At 33.1% G+C, this 21,997-nt stretch overlaps 1 protein-coding gene across 1 annotated transcript in view; it reads right to left on the bottom strand.

Annotated features, from left to right (window-relative positions):
* Positions 1–21,997, bottom strand: part of LOC129144373 (protein eyes shut homolog) — a 180,510-nt gene that overhangs the window by 43,441 nt on the left and 115,072 nt on the right. Inside the window, exon 4 of the mRNA XM_054686571.1 lies at positions 20,177–20,298. Coding sequence (XP_054542546.1) covers positions 20,177–20,298 — 122 coding nt within the window. The remainder of the gene's footprint in view (positions 1–20,176; positions 20,299–21,997) is intronic.

Here is a 21,997-nt window from a genome sequence, read left to right as displayed (position 1 = left end):
GAAAGTGGTACTTACAGGTGAGAGCCAGATGGCATGGTCACTAGCTCTCTACTGTAAGATGTTCTCACCTGGTCTAGATGATCTCTCATCTACACCCAAAGGTGTAATCTAAATGAAGTTCTCAGGTTCCCAGGTGGTGGGTTGGGTTGTAGAACATTCAGTGGTCCTTGTCCCACACTTTGCCTCTGAGGACAGAGGCAGCATAGCTGGGAACTGGGCCAAGCGAGCCTGCATGTGGGCCCCTAATGGTGGGTGCAAGCACCAGCCCCAGTAGGGTTCAGAGTCAGTTCTCAGGTCCCTAGAATAACTTCCCAGTGAGGAGCAGAATAATTATTGCTGGGTCTAAGACCCAGGATGGGGAATGAGAGATGGCTCAGGCTCTACAGACTAGCAAGTGGTAGTGGGACCTGCTGTGCTCTCATACTCCCAACCTAGCAGGGCTCCCTCCTATAGTCTGACTCTGGCAGAAAGTTAGAACAGTTAGCCAAAGCACTCCCAGTTTGCCTTCAGGCAGACCTATCCCAGGCCAAAAAACTTTCTGCTGGGGTCAAAACCACAGCCACTCACGTCCTCTGAAGAGGGAGCACCCAAGTACTGTGCCTGTGGCTGGAGCACATACCACATTTGCCTCTCAATTCTAGCCCTAGCGGCTTCTCCCCTGCTCAAGATCATAAATCTCTGACCTGAGACTCTCCAGACCAGTAACTGCCACTTGTGCTGGCTGGCAGGTTTCCACATAGCTCTCTATGAGCTAGGATACACAATGGCCTCATTCTACTGATGCCCAGTTCTAGGAGTGCATGCAGGATAATTTCTAGGGCTGTTCCTGCTCATAGACTTCTGATGGCTCCCCAAGTTAGATCCAGAGCTTGGTTGGGACAAGGATCTCCGTTAAAGCCTGGATTGCCCAGCTTCCCAGTGGGAATGTGCATCATGGAGGCAATCACTCTCTATCTCATGCACTGGGGATTCACTCACAATTTTCTGCTGGAGCCTGCCACATGAGTTGTTACCTGCATTTTTTTTCTAAGTGCCCAAAGTTTTCTTTAACTCTTATGTTGATCTCCCGTGTTCCTTTTTGCACAGAAGTTCACAGTGTGAATCTTTACACACAATTTTGCTATTTCTAAGTAGGTGAGGTATACTAACAAAGCCTCCAATTAGCCATCTGGTGAAAGAAAGGTGTTTAAAAACTTTGAAAAAGAGATAGACCCTAAAATGTAGGTATTTGTAAAGAATTCCTATACCAAGACATATGTTAATTGTGATTTACTGTGAAAAGCAAGAGCAAATATAAAGACTGTATAGGTGATATACATCATAATTTTTTTACAAAAGAAAGCAGAGTTATATTTTCTCATTCTGAAGTCAAAGAAGAATTTTATAGCTGAATCTTTTAGTGTAGGACATTGGGAAACATAATGGACTGTGTCTTGATGTATGGCTTTGCAATAGGTATAGAAATGTTCAAATGCACATCTTTTAAACTGATTCTGCATGAAAATTGAAGGCAAAATGTAACATGCTAACTTTGTATGAAAAAAAGGATTATTAGCTTGAATAATGTGCTCTAGATACAGATCTAGCAGAAACACATAAAATGGATTCCTTAGTTTTATGTGAGCTCTGTTTGTCAGCTGGCTTATCATTTTGAAAGCTGATAGTTACTTGGGGCATGCATTGGAAATACCCACAGATTATTTAGCAAAACAACATTGATCTGAGAAGAAAGCCCTCTACAAGAAAAGAAATATCCCTAAATCAAACTAGCAATACGAAATTTACTTACCTAGAAATACACTAATAAAAGTTATTGATTACTTACGGGATCAATTCTATAGATTGAAACAATTTAGAATAATAAATACAAAAATAAAACTTTTCACCATTAAATTTATGTCAAAACTCCCCAGCATAAGAAAAACCACAACATTGAACAACACTTTCATCACTGATTTGGCAAGGAATTACAAGTGACAATAAAAAATAATGTAAAATCTTAAGGGTTCTGGTGTAAGAAGTCCTAAATTCTATATGTCTTCTAATAACATGTCATTCAAAAAGCCAACTGATCTATATAATTTTTTATATCCTCATATAAGAAACATAAATAATATCAGTATATTATCTGGCCATAGTTATAATAAAAGTCAAATTAAAGTTTCTATGAAACCCATTTATTAAGATAAACATAGTAAATAGATAATTTAATTTACATTTAAAGATTTATCATGCTGAAAAAAAGTATCGATGTTTTGAAATAGTTTATCAGAAATTATTACAAAAGGAAAATTTTCAAAAGCCCAACAAATATCAGGGTGTAAGAGGGTGGAAATGAACTGTGAATGGGGCACAAGAAAACTTTCTAGGGTGATGGACAAGTTCTATATTTTGGGTTCAGTGGTAGTTACACAAGTAAGTGCAATTGCCAAAACTCCTTAAATTGTATATGTAAAATCTTTGCATTTTATTATGTGTAATCACAATAAAAAATGTCCAAAAGCTATTGAATACCTTATGAAAAGTCTATTTCTCTGAAAACATTGCCTCCCCCTTCCCCATAAAAAGAAAGAGTAAGGGGAAAAGTCTACTTCAAAACATAAGAAAAATGCAGGACCTTAATTATATCATTTTTTTAAGAACTTAATATCAAATTTTGATTATCTTTCAAAAAAAGAAAATACAGATTTTGCAGCAAATAATATTCTCATGTACATTTTTCCTTTATTTCCATATGTGATTACCTTTCTTCCACAGTTCAATACAAATAATTTTACTCACAAATACCATAATCCTAAATTTCACATTTTGTGTTTGTTATAGTCATGGTCATTGCCCTCCCATGCAACATTGAATCTGAAACAAACAGTAACTAATGGCTTTCAATTCATTTCTAATGAGCCATTGCTGAATATATCTGCATCATTCTGGTTTTGTTTCATGGTATTATGTTTTTACATTTTTCTTAAATTTTACGGTTTCTAGTACTTTGCATTAAAACAATTCATCATCTTTAAAAACAAATGTTAAAAAAGAAGAAAACAAGCAAAATCTATTCTTAGATATAGTACTTTTTAAAAGTCCATTTTTTTTAAATTTTAGTTTATTTTTAATTGACAAATAATAAGGCAACACTTTTAATCTGAACCTGGTATTATGGTTCTATGTGAAATAATGAGATAACCTAATACGGAATGATTTTTTTCTAACTACACCTCTAAACAAGCAAAATTATCTTTGAATATGTTTCTATGCAGTTCTGTGAATAAAATTTAAAGATTTTATGTATGGCTATGCTAAATTATAATCTTCTGGGCTTCAATAACCATAAGATATGTTTTCATAACTGCACTCAGGAGACATCAGAAGGTGTTGGGGTTGAATTGTATCTCCCCAAAAGACCTTGAGGTCCTAATCACCAGGATCTCAAAATGTGGCCTTTTTTGAAAATAGAGTCTTTACAGTGATATTCAAGTGAAAGTGAATCCATTAGGGTGGAAACTAATTCAATAGGACCACTGTCTTTTAAAAAAGGGGGAAATTTTGACACAGAGATAGGCCCTCACACAGGAAGAAAACTACAAAAATTGAAGGCTGAGACGAGGGTGATTCTTCAGAAGCCAAGGAATGCCAAAGATTGTCCCGGCAAAGTAATACAGAAGGTATACAGGGAGCTTTTTACAATTACTATGATGCCTGATAAAACTGTCTCTTCCTCCATTCTTTCAACTCAGTTTCGGTGAAATAAGAGAGTTCATTTATTCGTTCAAAATAAGGTCTTTAATACCTTTTCTGTTTATCACTGCCTGTCTTCAAATAATATGCCACTTCCTGTAAAACATAATAGCCTTACAACAAGATACTGCGCTTTCCCCTTTTCTTCCTTTGTGCTACTGTTATCAAAAAGCAATTTTACTTAATCAGTTAATTCTAAGGCCTATTTGTACAATAATTATTTGACCAATAATTGGTGGTAGGATGTATTTATCTGTCAAAGAAAGTATACTTAACTCCTGAGTTACTCCTTTTTGATAAAATTTGAACTACATGAGGTTCCAACTTTTCCAGTGAGAAAATAATAATTATTTAGTCTTTCACAAATTTGTTAAACCTTGGGAACTGAGAGATATCATACATATCAACATATGTTGCCACTGGCAACGTATGTATGATTATATACTATAAGCAGGATCAGATGATGATGATCTCAAACCATTGATGTGGAGTCACACCTGTCTTGTTCTGGTATTTAGATTTACTACTTTTTAACACTGTGATTTCTGCATAAGTTATGGAAAATATCTAAGTTTTTGTTCTTTCATATATAAAATAAACATAAATAAAATCTGACTGAGAGATTTGCTCAAGAACAAAATGATACAAACTGTAAGTGTCTGCTATAGATAATTGCTTTAACTACTTGTGTGAATTTACTGAATCTGTCCAAAAGATAATTTGATAAAAACTACTCGAATATTTAATGTAGACACACTTTGATCCAGCAATTACACTTATAGTAATTTATTCTACAAATAAACATGCACACATATATACAGAGGCATATATAATTCCTCAAATAATAGATTATAATTGTAAAATATTAAAAATTCCCTGTGTCTGTTATATCTGTAAACTACAGTGTAGCTATACCATAAGAGGATGAGTGATCTACCTACCCACACATATTTTGTTCAAACCTCTGGTTTTTGTGAAGGAAAAATCTTTTAACTCTTAAAGATAGATATTGTGCCATAGATTGCTATTGCCTGAACTAAAATTTTGTCATGGCTTTGCTTTTATATTAGCACTTAGGACTTCTATGCATAAATAAGGTAAAAAAAAAAAAAAGCAAAACTATATCTCTGGTAACACACTAAAACTTTCATAGTTTTTATTTGATGTGTTAAGATATACATAAATAATCACAAGTTTTTAACTTATTAAATGTCAGACTTTTTCAGTTATTATATCCATTAAAAATTTTTAAACATATTTTTATAAGAGATGAAAATTTTAATGCATAGTGCTTCGTGATTTAAGGTATTTATTTAAATACTCATAAAATACAAACTAAGGAAAAAAATGCTTACAGTCATCTGGGAGCAAACATTCACGTTGTCTGAAAGTCAGCTTTGTAGTGTCCATAAGAAATGCAGGCCAAAGCATCAACACAAATGCCAACTGCACAGGCAGCAAAGAGCCAGATGCTGTTGGCAAAACATGCTCCAGAGTGTGGCATCTAGGTCCAATAATGGCCATACAGAGCCCCATCTGTAGCTAAAGCTGTTGACTCTGCTTTGGGGGAAGAAAAATCAGAAATAAAGAAGGCAGTTAAATTTTAAACCATGCCAGGAATAGCAGAAGGCAGGTTGCAGTCAGCATTCAAATTACATCTCTAGCCCAATTTGCTTTTTAATGTCTTGAAACTGTGTAAACACTAAACTATGTTAACTCCAGTTGTTTAGAGAGATGAGCACATATAGGTAGTTCAGTAACTTAGGACACACAAATCAGCTAAATAGATTTGATATTCCATCAGACGTTCATTTATCTAATTTTTTTCTCAAGGAATATAAGCATATGGTCCATGAAATGCAATTCTAATTTGATCTATTAAAATATGCAATTTTAAGTGTTCATTATGGTATATAATTTTCTTCAAATAGCATAAAATTTAAGACTCTTCTTTACAATTTTTATAATATTTTATTAGAATAACTCTTCACAAAGTTAAATAGGATATTCATGTATCCTTCACTGAGACTCCTTAAAGTTTTGATCAGTGGAAATTTGTGGGAAAGCTACAAAGAACCTTAAGCCTTAATCAAATAAAGTTTTTCAAAATTATAAAGAGATGATCAAAATAATCTCTTTTTAGTGTTCTTCATTTGTTGTACATATAAATATATAAAATGGAATTAGTTGATATCCAGATGATTAAAAAGATTCATCATTTATAAGATGCCACACTAATCTTATCTACGCATATATTTTTGAAAACAAGATCAATGTTTTAAATAATAAAAACTAATGATATTTAGAGTGAACTATATATCAAAAAGTTAACTAAAACCTTGTGAACAGAATATTATTTATCACCATAACCCTATGAGACATTACTATTGTTGATTCTACTTTCTAGCTAAGGAAACTGGAAGCTTGCAAATGTAATGTAAACTTACTTATCCCAATTCACACCAACCCTTAGAGACAGAATCAAACTTAATATGCAGACACTGCAGACACTGTGATTGTAGAACCCATATTTATTCTCCTTCTCCCCAATAAGATGAAAATAAAATATAACTTGATAGAATCATTTCTGTAATAGCAGAGGAAGAACTAGTCAAACATATGCTCTTCCATAAAAGAAACTTGTACATTGATAAATACAGTTAAAATAAGCTGTTTCAGAACTGTGTAAATGAACTAAAGGCTTGAAACAATCTCCGTGTTTATTCAAGAAAAATGATTGAATCTCATAAGCCTAATCAGCTTCGTGGTTGTAAACAACCATCCCTCTCTCCCCAGCTCTTCAATGGACTTGAAATCCAGTATCATTGCAATAATGGTAGCTGAGAAACCAGCAACCTAATAGCCAGTGGAGGGGGAGGGGATAGTACAGGTATGCATTTGACTCAAAAGACCCTTCCCAAGGAATGTCACTATCTCATTGGTTTGACAGCACTCTGAAAAACTCCATTCTCAGGGACTGACTTTATTTGACCTGACTAAAAATTCACTCTTATAAAAAACCATATATCTAGGGAATTTGTTAAAAATAATCAGTGGCAATTGCTTAATATCACAGTGTTTGAGGCAATAATTCCAGTTGAGGGCAACTCTAGGTTGATCAATATAATCAAAGATTTAATAACTCGGGAATTAGATGTACCTAGAAGTCTTTGAAAGCTAGAAAAAATCCTGGAAAACTAGAAAACATCACAGCATGCAAGTCTATAAACAGGCCTAAGAAAGATATAAACAGCCCTAATCTCTGATCTCTGACTAACCTTGAGGCTCTATACAAGCAGGAAGTAAAGAATAAAGTACAGTTGTTAACCGCCCGGCTGAGCATTGAAGACATGTCTCAACACACACACAGAGTCCTTTAGTAAAGGCTGGAAGATGTTTTAGTTCCAAAAATCTAAGAAAAATCTCTGTCAAATGATTCATTTTAGCTGACCACTAAGTTAATCAAGCAGAGACTAAAATGGCCACACATGGTAAAGAACAATCCCAGTGAAACACTAGACAAATAGTAGAAACAACAAAAACAAAAACACTAGCTACAAGGAAAGAGCGAGATTTGATTTCCAGATGTACCAAGTTATGCTATTTAAAATGTCAAGTTACCAGAAAATATTATAAGACATACAAAGAAATAAAAGTATGGGCCATGCACAGAAATAAAACCAGTAAATAGAAACTGCCTTTGAGGACACCCGAATATTGGATTTACTTGACAAATATATTAAGTCAGCTATGGTAAACTTGTTCAAAGGGAAATATAAACTATTATATAATCAATTAAGGAAAGTAGGAGATTGATGTCTTACCAAATCAGTAATAAAAATAAAGGAAGAAATTATTTAAAAATTAAAAAACAAATAGAATTTCCAGAGTTGGAAATTATAAAAACTGAAAAACAAATGTAAAAGAGAAAAACAAACAACATCATCAAAAAGTGGGCAAAGGATAGGAACAGATACTTCTCAAAAGGAGACATTTATGTGGCCAACAAACATATGAAAAAAAGCTTATCATCACCGGTCATTAGAGAAATGCAAATCAAAACAACAATGAGATACCATTTCACGCCAGTTAGAATGGCAATCATTAAAAATCAGTAAACAACAGATGCTGGAGAGGATGTGGAGAAATAGGAATGCTTTTACACTGTTGGTGGGAGTGTAAATTAGTTGCACCACTGTGGAAGACTGTGGCGGTTCCTCAAGGATCTAGAACTAAAAATACCATTTGAGCCAGCAATCCCATTACTGGGTATATACCTGAAGGATTATAAATCATTCTACTATAAAAACACATCCACACATATGTTTATTGCAACACTGTTCACAAAGCAAAGACTTGGAACCAATCCAAATGCCCACCAATGATAGATTGGATAAGGAAAATGTGGCACATATACAGCATGAAATACTCTGCAGCTATAAAAAAGGATGAGTTTATGTCCTTTGCAGAGACATGGATGAAAATGGAAACCATCATTCTCAGCAAACCAACACAGGAACAGAAAACCAAACACTGCATGTTCTCACTCATAAGTGGGAGTTCAACAATGAGCACACAGGGAGGGGAACATCACACACCAGGGCCTGTTGGGGGGTCAGGGGGATAGTGGAGGCATAGCATTAGAAGAAATACCTAATGTAAATAATGGGTTGATGGGTGCAGTAAACCACCATGGCATGTGTATGGCACATGTAGACCTATGTAAAAAACCTGCACATTCTGTACATGTATCCCAGAACCTAAAGTGTATTTAAAAAAAAAAGTTATTGGAAAAAATAAAATAATTACTAATTGAGCAAAACAAGAGACTTAATTTGGCAGAAGAAAGAAGTAGTGAACATAAAGATAAGTTTATTAAGATAATTGTGTCTGAGGATCATCAGAAAAAAAAAAAATAAATGAGTAGATCCTCAGAGATCTACTCACATATGAGTTCCAAAAGGAAAAGGGATAGATAAATGCTTTGAAAAATTAATGGCCAAAACTTTCTGAATTTTATGAACAAATGTTGATCTATACATCCATGAACCTCATCAAACTCAAAGTAGAATAAATTGAAAGAGATTGAAAGTTAATCTTGATAGTCAAACTGTAAAACACAAAGAGATAATAGTGATAGCATCGAGAAAAAAAGTGATTTATTACATACAAGGATCCACATAAGAATAACAATTGACTTCCCATCAGAAGCCACCATGTAGATAAGAAAGCAGCAGAATGATATATTTGAAGTGCTAAAAGAAAAAAAAAGACTATCAACCATGAATTCTATATCCTACAATGCTACCTTCTAAATTAAAGCAGAAATTAAGACATTTTCAGATAAACAAGAACAGGAAGATTTCATAACTAGCAGACTAACATATAAAGAATAGTAATGATAGTCCTTTAGGTTAAAATGAAAAGAAACTATAGAATCTTAATTATTCACACATAAAAATCATGAGATCCAGTAATGGTAACTATATTAGTAAATATTAAAACCAGTATAAATATGTTTTGTTCATAACTCTTTTCTCTGTATATGATTTAAAAGATGGAGCATAAAACCATAATTATAACAGTTTGTTGATGGGCTTATAATGTATAAGATATAATTTGTATCACAATAATACAACAAGGGAGTAAAAAAAGGGGAGCGATGGTGGAGCAATATTTTTGCACATTATTAAAAATAAGTTGCTATTAATGCTATGTAATTGCTTTATCTTAAGAGGTTACTTATAATCTATAGGTCAACCATTAAAAAATTTTTAAATAATACAATAAATGTAACAAGGGTGTTAAAGTGGTATATCAGAAAAAAATATCTATTTAACACAAAGTAAGGCAATAATGGAAGAAGGCAGGAGCAAAAGAGAAGAAGACATGTAGAAAACAAATGGCATAATAGCAGAAGTAAACTCTACCTTATCAGTAATTACAGTAAATGCAAATTGAGTAAACATTCCAATCAAAAGACAAATAATGGCAGAATGTGCTTAATGAAAAAATTGTTCAACTATATGCTATTTGTAATAGATATACTTTGTATTCAATAGTGAAAACTAAATTCATAGCAAAAGGAAGGAGAACATAATGAAAATTAAAGCATAAATTAATAAAGCAGAGAATAAAAAAGCAATAGAATAAGACGATGAAATCTAAAACTGGTACTTTCCAAAATTGAAAAACCATTAACTAGAATGATCAAGAAAAAACAGAGAAGACCCAGATTACAAGAATCAGAAATGAAAGAGAAGAAAATACTACACTCTTCCAAAAACAAAAAAGGATTCAAAGAGAATACTAAACAATTACATGCTAACCAATTATAAAGGCTAAATGAAATAGATAACTTTACAGAAAGGTAAAACCACTGAAAGTAACCCCAAAAAAGTATAGCATATCAATAAACTTACAATAAGCAAAGAGATTTAGTAATAAAAATGTGTTCCACAAAATAAGTACATGAGTAGATTGCTTTACCAGTGACTTTACCAAATGTTTACAAAATAATGAACACCAATCCTTCTGCAACTGTTCCAAAAGAGAAGGGGAAAATTCTTAACATGTTCTATGTGGCTAATATTACCCAGTCTAAATCCAGTCAAAGATATGACAAAAAAAGAAAAATACAGATCAATATGCCTTAGGAATACAGACCCCAAATTCCTTCGTGAAGTAGTAGCAAATGGAATTCAGCAACATATACAAAGAAATATACATTATGACCAATTGGGATATATATTAGTTCTGCAAGGTTGGTTTTAAAATAGAAAACCACTAAATGCAATATACAATATTAATAGAATATAAGACAAATTACACATATAAACAGCTTCATTGATAGCATTTGAAAACATTCAACACATTTTATAAAAAACAAAACAAAAAAAACACTCAACAAACCAGAAACAGGAGGGAATGTCCAAAATCTGGTAAAGTGTCCCATGAAAAATCTACAGCTAACATCATACTTTATGGTGAAAGACTGCTTGATTTTCTTTTAAGCTCAGGAACAAGACAAGGATATTTAGTCTGTCATTTCTAAATTCAACATTGTACTGGAAGTTGTTGGGATAATTAACCATAAAACAGAAAAAACGTATCAATATTGGAAAGGTAGGAGCAAAATTGTCTCCATTATCAGATATTAAAAATCCTAAGGAATCGACCAAAAATTATTATAACTAATAAATAAGTTTACTGATGTTGAAAAATACATCATCAATATACAAAAATCAGTGCTGTCTCTATACACTAGCAAAGAACAATCTGAAAATGGCATGAAGACAATTCCATTTCTAATAACATAAAAAGATTCAAATTCTTAAGAATAGATTCTAAGAAGTACAAGTATACATAGAAAACAATAAAATGTTATTGAAAGAAATTAAAGAAGATTCAATAAAATCTCTATTAAAGTTATGGCTGCCATTTTCTTCAGAAAGTAACAAGCTGATACTAAAATTCATATGGAAGTACAAGGATCCCAGTTTAGCAAAACAATGATGGAACAAAAAAATAAGTTGGATTCATATTTCCTGACTTCAAACTTACTAAAAGCTACAATAAGAGGGTGTGGTATTAGAATAAAGATAAATAGAATAGAGTGTCTAGAAATCCTTACAAGTTTGTCTAATTCATGTTAAAGTTACCAAGATAATTTAATATGGAAAGAATAGTATTTTTAAGAAATTATCCTGAGACAACTGGATATTCATGTGTAGAAGAATGAGGCTAGACCTTTACCTCACACCACACACATAAAAATTAACTAACTCAAAATGGATTATATCTCAATATAAGAGCTAAAAATATAAAGTTTATAGAAGAAAATACAGAAATAAAATTATTGTAATCTTCAGTTAGACAACAATTTCTTAGCTATGATATGAAAAGCAAAAGTGGCAAAAGAAAATGAGTCAATTGGTTGTCCTCAAAATTAAAATTGTTTGTGCCTGAAAGGACACCATGAAGAAAAAGATAACTCACATAATGGAAGAAAATATCTGCAAATCATATTTGATAATTGGCTTGTATCCAAAATATATAAAATTTCTTACAACTAAGATAAAAAGTACATAACTTCCATTCCCAAATGAGCAAATGATATGAGGAGATATTCTCCCAAAAAGAGATACACGAGGTCAGAAAGCACATGTTAAGATGAGCTGTATTATTAGTCCTTAGGGAGATGAAAATCAAATGTGCATTGAAATACCACTTCACACCTACTAGAAGGGTTAAAAAGACAAACATCAACAAATATTGGCAAGATGTGGAGAAGTTGACACTCTCATACACTGCTGGTGGTACTGCAAAAATTATACATTCACTTTGGAAAAGAGTTTGGAAGTTCCTCTAAAAGTTAAGCACGGAGTTACTCTATGATCCAGCAATTCTACTCTAGTTTTATATGAAAAATAATTGAAAATATATGTCTGGACATGTATTGCACATGTTTATAGCAGCGTTATTCATAATAGTCAAAAAGCTGTAATAATCAACATGTTCATCAGCTGAAAAATAAACAAATTTGCTGTAACTTTATGATGTAATGTTATCTGGCCATAAAAAAGAAACAAAGTCCTTATACCTGCTATGACATAAATCTTGAAAATATTATGCTAAGTCAAACAAACCAGTCACCAAAAAACATATATTGCATGATTCCATTTATATGAAATGTCCAGAACAGACAAATCCTAGAGATAGAAAGTCGATTAGGGGGACTTTATTTATTTCAAGGGGGAAGAAGGAAATGGGGAGAGGCTATGGTAATGGTATGAGTTCCTTTGGAATAATACAAGTATTCTAACATTAGATAGTGGTGATCGTTGTACTTCTCTACTAATCTACTAAATCTATAGTAGTTCTCTCCTTTTCCATGGTTTTGCTTTCTGGTTTCAGTTACCAGCAGTCAACCATGCTCTAAAAATAGATGAATATAGTATAATAAGATATTTTGAGAGAGAGAGAGAGACCACATTGACACACTTTTATTATAGTATGTTATGATTTTTCTATTTAATTAGTAGTTATTGTTGTTAATCTCTTAATGTGCCTAACTTATATTTAAACTTCACCATAGTTATATGTAGAAAAATACATAATTTATATATAGATGGTCCCCAACTGGTTTGACGTGATGTCTTGTCTTTACAATGGGATACAAGCAATTTACATTAAGTAGAAACTACACTTCAAGTACGCTTACAACAATTATGTTTTTTTGCTTTCAGTGGAGTATTCAATAAATTACATGAGATATTCAATAATTTATTATAAAATAGGAATTGTGTTTTTCTCCACCGGTAAGTTAATGTAGGTTCTGAGCATGTTTAAGGGAGGCTAGGATAAGCTATGATATTCAGTAAGTATATTAAATACTTACAAGTACATTTCCAACTTACAATTTTTGTCAATATACAATGGGTTTATCAGAAAAATAACCCTATTGTAAGTTAAGGGATATGTGTAACCCTGTATAGAGTTCGGTGCTATCTTTGATTTTCAGACATCCACTGGGGGTCTTGGAACATATCTCCCTTGGAATAGTAAAGGGGGACTATTGTACTGAATTGTACACCTAAAAAGGTGAATTGTATGGTGTGTTAATTATGTCTCAATAAAATTATTATTTAGAAAGATAACTAGGTAAGGAAATTCCTAAGTTGTAAGTCATCCTATTTATATGCAACATATGGAATACATACATTATGCTCATCTCATTAATATAGCATATTTAGTGACTGCTCTTTTCTCTTTACAATCTAGAAAAGCCAATATGAATATAATGTTCATATTAATACATTATCTTTATAATCACAAAGAAGAAGCACATTCAGAAAATCTGATTCAGCTAAACTTTAAATTTTATATCCAGATAAAATGCAACAAATATCTGAAATATGAAAATAAATAAAGCAAATAATATATCAAAAATCTTAGGAATGATGAAATGACTAAGAGTTTGTCTTAATTTAGGTAACAAAATCTCCTGAAACATTTATACATTTAAATCACTAGGAGTTCACAATAAGCCATGTCAGGGTTATCTAGAAAGACTGATTATGTGTCATGAATATTAAAGTATTTTGAATTAAGCCTTGTAGATGTTGTTTATTTTGTTTTCAATTTTTAAGACTTCTATATCAAATGCGATACTTTTATTTGAATAAATTAATACCATGTTGGACAATAAATTAATATTTGAGTCCTCTCATTTTGTTGGGATATATAAGAATATTTTGAACCAATAGGTGGACAAACATAAGTGATGTATTTCATACACACACACACACACATACACACGTGTATTTAACTCATATGTATAAGACATTGTTTTGGGAAGGAGCAAAGTAGCTTCTGATAGCCAGGATATTCAGGAGCTAGCCATATAGTATAAAGCAGGTTTAGAGCTAGGTGTAAGTGTTCTTCTGATGACCATTTCAACAATTTCATAGAACATCAGTATCAGACATGGCTAATCTATGCAAATAAGAGATCACAAAAACTAGACTAACTTATAATCATATCAAATAGAGACAAAACCAGGAACATCACCCAAACAAAAGACTAACAAAACAATCCCCTGTCATGGCTAATATAAGTAATTGCTACCTCTTTTGAAAACATTGGCTTTCACTTCTTTCTTGTCTTTTCCTCCATCCTCCTAGGTAAGACTTACCATAAACCTAATAATAAAATTCTGCTCCCTTCTTGACAACTTATCCAGAGCAAAGACGCACTCTTTGAAACCATCCCCCAAAATACAAGTAGCAAGCTCAAGTCGGTAAGTCCTTTCTAACATCCTTTTATTTAGATATCCCTGTGGATCTACATGATGTGTTTTCTCCCTTGTTGCAATGAGTTATAAACCCAACTTTTGCAACCCTAGGTGTGTTCCCAGTGGTGTTTGTCTGGTGACTGCCAACAGCGTCAACGCACACATACACAAATGCATATACAAGTTATCTTAAGAAATTATAGGAAGAGCTAAACGCCAAAAAAAGGATATATCAGAGTCTCAATGAAAGAAATACTAGAAAATTTATAGTACATATTATAGGTTATAATTAATTGATGTAAGAAAAATAAAACATAGATAACAATGAATATTATGTTTTTAGTTCATCAAAAGTTTATTATTTCTCCTAATATACAGGTGGAAAGGTTATTAATATCAATTTGTGTTCATACATCAACTTAATAATTGCTAATGTCACAAAAATGTCTCTGGGTCTTTTTATTTTTATATATCTTTAACTAATCCTAACTATTGGCATTGTGAGTTTTCCTGTATTACCAAAATTATTTATTTATCTTTTTTTGTCACATAGTATCTATGCCATTATTGCCAGCTATTGTGGAATTCAATTTAGTAAAGCAAACTGCCTACTGTTGAACAGTCTGCACCTTATAACCCACTTTAATCACCAAAAAATTAGAAACATTTGTGAAAAGTTTTACAGGCATGAGATAATCCAGAATTCTCAACCTTAATCACAAGGCAAAAGAGAATGTATGATTTATTTTGGAGGACATTCTGAAATAATTTTAACATTTTCCTTTGTAAAATAATCATCTGAGTGTGTTTGTATGCAATTCATCTGCTTCTGAACAAGAAAAGGATTTAGTTATGATATACTTGATTATGCATCTACATAAGAGATGCAATGTATACCAAACAAATCTAGGATTAAAAATTATTTACCAAGGGCAGGGCATGGTGGCTCATGCCTATAATCTGAGCACTTTGGGAGGCCGAGGCGGGCAGGTCACTTGAGATCAGGAGTTCGAGACCAGCCTGGCTAACATGGTGAAACTCATGAAACTCCATCTCTACTACAAATACAAAAATTATCCAGGCATGATGTCAGGCACCTGTAATCCTAGCTACTCGGAGGCTGAGGCAGGAGAATTACTTGAACCCAGGAGGTGGAGGTTTCAGTGAGCCAAGATCATGCCACTGCACTCCAGCCTGGGAAACAGAGTGAGAGTCTGCCTTAAAAAAAAAAATTTACAAATATATACATGGTTATTAAGCTTTTGGAATAATAGCAATAGCTACTAAGAATTTCTTTTTCATGTGTATGCATCATTTTAGATTTAGGGAGTACATGTGCAACTGTTACATGGATATATTGCATGATGCTGGAGTTTGGGGTACAAATGATCCCATCACCCAGGTAGTGAGCATAGTATCCAACAGTCAGTTTTTCAACCCATACTTACCTCCTTCCCTTCCCACTCTAGAATTCCCCAGTGTTTATTACTGCCATCTTTATGTCCACGAGTACCCAGTGTTTAGCTTCCACTTATAAGTGAGAACATATGATATTTGGTTTTATGTTTCTGTATTAATTCACCTAGAATAATGGCCTCAAGCTACATCCATGTTGCTGCAAAGAACATGACTTTGTTCTTCTTCGTGGCTGCATAGTAGTCCATGGTGTATATGAACCACATTTTCTTTATGCAATCCCATGTTGATGGGAACCTAGGTTAGTTCTATGTCTTTGCTATGGTGAGTAGCACTGAGATGACTACATGAGTGCATGTATCTTTTTGGTAGAATGATTTATTTACTTTTGGATATATTCCCAGTAATGGGATTGGTGGGTGAAATGGTAGTTCTATGTTAAGTTTTTGAGAAATCTCCAAACTGCTCTCCACAGTAGCTGAATTAATTTATATCCCAACAACAGTGTTTAAACGTTCTCTTTTCTCCAATGCCTCATCAGCATCTGTTGGTTTTTTAACTTTTTAATAATAACAATGCTGATGTGTGTGAGATATTGTCTCATTGTGGTTTTAATTTGGATTTCTCTGATTAATGATGTTGAGCATTTTTTTCATATGTTTATGGGGCACTTGTTAAATGCATATCTCAAAATGTCAGAAAGATATCAAACTAATGATCTAATATCATACTTGGAAAACCAGAAACAAGAGCAAACTAATTCCAAACCTAGCAAAAGAAAAGAACTAAAATCAGAGCAGAACTGAACAAAATTAAGACCCCAAAATCCAGGGAAATAATCAACTTAAACAGAAGTTGGTTTTTTGAAAGCATAAACAAGATTGATAAACCACTGTCTACATTAACAAAGAAAAAACGACAGAAGATCCAAATAAGTACAGTCAGAGATGACAAAGGAGACATTACAACTGATCTCACAGAAGTAGAATGATTCTGAGAGACCCTTATGAACACCTCCATACACATAAACTAGAAAATCTAAAGGAAATGGGTAAATACCTGGTAACACACAACCTCTCAAGATTGAATGAGAAAAAAATTGAAATCCTGAAAACACCAAGTTTTGAAATTGAATCAGTAATTTAAAAAAAACGACCTGCCAACAAAATAAAGCCCCAGACCAGATGGATTCACGCCAAATTTTACTAGATGTAAAAAGAAAAGCTGGTACCCATTCTACTGTAACTCTTCCAAAAAAAAAAAAAAAAATGAAGTCGAAGGAACTCCTCCCTAACTCACTCTATGAACCAGTATTATCGAGATACCAAAACCTGGAAAAGATACAACACAAAAAGAAAACTACAGGCCAATACACCTTATGACTCTCAACAAAATACTAGGAAGCCAAATATGGCAGCACATCAAAAAGTTAATTCTCCAACTAAGCTTCATTCCTGGGATGAAACTGTTTCACCATACACAAATCAATAAATGTGATTCACTGCATAAACAGAATTAAAAACAAAAAACACATGATGATCCCAATAGAAGTGGAAAATTCTGCTATGATATTCAACATCATGTTAAAAATCCTAAATAGATTAGGTATCTAAGAAACATATCTCAAAATAATAAGAGCCATCTATGGTAAACCCACAGCCAACATCATACTAAATGGGCAAAGTCTACAAGCATTCCCCGGGAGGACTGGAACAAGCCCAGCCTCACAACTTCTATTCAACACAGTACCGGAAGTCCAAGCCAGAGCTATCAGGCAAGAGAAATAAATAAAAGGTATCCAAAAAGTAACAAAATAAGTCAAACTATCTCTCCTTACTGATGATATGATTCTACACCTAGAAGATGCTGAAGACTCCACCAAAAGGCTCCTGGAACTTATAAAAAATTTGGTAAAGTTTCAGGACACAAAATCGATGTATACAAATCAGTAACATTTCTATGCACCAATAACATTCAAGCTGAGAGCCAAATCAAGAATCCATTTACAATATGCAATCCCATTTACAATAGCACACACACCAAAAACAAAAAACAAACAAACAAACAAAAAAGCAAGGAATATATCTAATCAAGGATGTGAAAGATCTGTACAAGGAGAACTACAAAACGCTGCTAAAAGTAATCAGTAATGACACAAACAAATGAAAAAATACCCCGTGTTCATGGCTTGGAAGAATCCATATCATTAAAATGGCCATAATGCCCAAAGCATGCACAGATTCAACCTATCAACCTACGAATGTCATTTTTCACAGAATTAGAGAAAAACTATACTAAAATGTATGTAGAATGAAAAAAGAAGTTGAATAACTAAAGCAATCTTAGAGAGGAAATAAAAAAAGATGGAGGCATCATTTTACCTGACTTCAAACTATACATAAGTCTACAGTAACCAAAAACAGCATGGCAGCATTGCACTGGTAAAACAACAACAATAACAGACACACAGATCAGTGGAACAGAATAGCAAAACCAGAAATAAAGCAACATACTGACAGCCGTCTAATATTTGATAAATCAACAAAAATTAGCAATGAGGGAAGGACCCCCTATTCAATAAATGGTGCTGGGAAAATTGGCTGTCCATATGCAGAGGACTGAAACTGGACCCTTACCTTTTACTATACACAAAAAAGTAACCCAGGATGGACTAAATATATAAATATAAGACCTCTGACTATAAGAATCCTAGAAGAAAACCTAGAAAACACCATTCTGGACATCAGCCTTGATAAATAATTTATGAGTGAGTCCACAAAAGCAACTGCAACAAAACCAAAAATTGACAAGTAAGATTAAGCTAAGGAGCTTCTGCATAGCAAAGGAAACTATCAACAGAGTAAACAGACAACTGACAGAATGGGAAAAATAAAGCGGAGTATTCTCCCCATGTGATAGTCTGAAATATAGTCTGAAACCAGGGGCACAATGCACTGTGGAAAGCCGTAGGGACCTCTGCCCTTGAAAGCGGGGTATTGTCCAAGGTTTCTCCCCATATGATAGTCTGAAATATGGCCTCCTGGGATGAGAAAGACCTGACCGTCCCCCAGCCCAACACCCGTAAAGGGTCTGTGCTGAGGAGGATTAGTAAAAGAGGAAAGCATCTTGCAGCTGAGATAGAGGAAGGCCACTGTCTCCTGCCTGTCCCTGGGAACTGAATGTCTCGGTATAAAACCCGATTGTACATTTGTTCAATGCTGAGATCAGAGAAAAACCACCCTATGGTGGGAGGCAAGACATGTTTGCAGCAATGCTGCTTTGTTATTCTTTACTCCACTGACATGTTTGGGTGGAGAGAAACATAAATCTGGCTTACGTGCATGTCCAGTCATAGTACCTTCCCTTGAACTTAATTATGACATAGATTCTATTGCTCACATATTTGTTGCTGACCTTCTCCTTATTATCACCCTGCCCTCCTACTACATTCCTTTTTGCTGAAATAATGAAGATAATAATCAATAAAAACTGAGGGAACTCAGAGGCCGGTGCAGGTCCTTGGTATGCTGAGTGCCGGTCCCCTGGGCCCACTGTTGTTTCTCTATTAAAAAAAAAAAAAAAAAGAATGGGAAAAATAGTCACGATTTATGCATCCAATAAAGGTGTGATACGCTGAATCTATAAGGAACTTATTCAACAAGCAAAAAACAACTCCATTAAAAGGTGGGCATAATACATAAACACCTACTCAGAATTTCTATTTGGAGTTTCTTCAGAATTCTCATCTAATAACTAATTAATACAATTGAATTATGGAATATGTGGATAATTTATATTATAAAATATATCAAAAATTTTATTAAATTATCCAAACTCAAAATAATCTCTAAGTAAAAAATTGGAAGTTTTAATTTAGTGGACTCACTCCTTTCTTGTCATAGTGTGGTAGTTCTCATACTGCATGGAAAGGTCCAAAACAATGTTAAGATGGCAAAAACATGTTTTGAAGAAGTAAATGCATTCGTATCATTACCATATTGGAACATTGCCTTTTCAAGTTAAAATTTGTTTATACTTTGTTGACATCTGGCCTTCAGTGTTTTCAAATTTCAAATGATTGTGACACCATCTTGTCAGTAAATGGCTCTTCATTGCTGGATGGTTATTTTAATTAAATGTATCTAAAGTGAAAATAATGTCTGGATGTATCCCAAGGACACTGAGCACTCCAAGTAATTTCATGAAGAAAACTAAAAATATGTTACTCACCGATAGCTTTTGTAAAGGTCAGTACAGGTGGAATTGTTCTTGCAAGGATTCATTTTACACTCATTGGATTCTTGTTCACAAAAATTTCCTTCCCAATCAGATAGGCACACACACTGGTAGCTCTAAGAGAATATGAAATTATATATTTTTAGGCTATTTCTTACTATTAAGCCTATAATACAGATATTACTCCTGGCTATTTTGATATCTCTGTCAATTTATAATTTTTTTAGTTTTATAGAATGCCAATACTCCCCCCAAATGACTTTTACCACATTTTTAAAACCGTGTGAACAGTATTCTTTAGTATCTAATTAAATAAAGTTTAGTAGTAAGCCAATAGATTCTACAGAAGGTATTAAAGATTTATGCATTATGCTCACAATGTAGAACTATCATCTTTGTTAAATGTTTTAAAAGAAAAATAGCATGTTAGTCATATGATGGTAGATGATGGAGTATAACTAAATAACTAATTAAACAACTCAGCAACTAGCTCACAAGTTAAAAATACAAGTATAAATAAGGAAACTTTTGACAGATTTATTGTTACAGATAAATATTTAAAATAAATTAACAGACTTTTGGTTAATTAAAATCGTAAAACTTTTCATGGTGTTTTTCTGAAACAGAGAGTTGCCCTATGACAATGTAATTCAGAACGCTAGAGGTAAAATTTTGCTTTCCTAGTATTGGGCAAACAAACAAACAAAAGAAACACTTTAAATTACTCTGTGAAAATACTTTCTATATGAAAAATATTTTTGAAGAATAGAGCTCTTGTCAAAATTAGATTTTGGGCTTTTGTCTGTAGAGAATCTAGATATAGCATTATAAAAATGGTAAAATCAATGTTAACTGTTATTTAAATCTGCACTTTTCAATACAGTAGCCACATGTGGCTATAAAACATTGAAACATGGCTAGTACCATTTAAGATGTGCTATAAATATAAAATACATACTGAATGTTGAAAAGTTAGTATTAAAAAAGGAATGCCAAGTATCTCACTAAAATTTTTTATTATTTACTTTTGGTTGACATGGAAATAATTTTGATATAAAGAGTTAAATGAAACGTACGATTTCAATTAATTTCATTTATTTCCACAGCTTTTTGTAGTGGCTACTAGAAAAGTTAAAACACAAACAGAGATCTCGTTTAATTTCTACTGAACAGAGTTGAGAGTTGAGTTAGATAATGCCAGCCCAGTTTCTCCATTTGTGGATAGAGTTAAGAAGTCTATATACTTATAAGCACAATGTGATGAGTAGGAGCCCTGAGATTACAGAACGCATCTTAGTTTAATACATCTCAACATCCTGTACAGATCTAGCACCCTATGTTTAATTAATGTTGATTAAATAAACAGAAAAGAACAAACATGATATGACCAATAATTTAAAGGTTGAAGTTAGTAGCCAAAACAAAATTCAAAATGATCTTTCATCACTTTGGTACATTTGGACAGCAAATTTTTTTTACAAACATAACAATGAAACATGATAACCAGAAGAAAAATAAATTCATGCTCCATGTATGTGCATTTAGGTTACAACAGTTTAAATGTGTAAGAAGTTCTACTCAGTACTGTGCTTTGGTTGAACAGGGCCAATTGGTTTTCCATGCTAGGTATTAATAACTAGCTTAAAAGCACAAGAATGAGAGCCACCTTTTCAACATTGTGCTTTATTCCTGACACATATACTAGTCTCCACTCAGAATAATCTTTAAGGGTACTCCAGTTTTGCTGGATTTTAGCAGATTTTTTTTTTCACATACCATGCTCCCTACATTGTTAACTTCCTCCATGAGTGTGGT

The sequence above is a fragment of the Pan troglodytes genome, chromosome 5, assembly GCF_028858775.2.
Source record: "Pan troglodytes isolate AG18354 chromosome 5, NHGRI_mPanTro3-v2.0_pri, whole genome shotgun sequence".
Classification (NCBI taxonomy): domain Eukaryota; kingdom Metazoa; phylum Chordata; class Mammalia; order Primates; family Hominidae; genus Pan; species Pan troglodytes.
The sequence above is the reverse complement of the archived record's forward strand: the minus strand, read 5'-3'. Positions and strand labels throughout refer to the sequence as shown.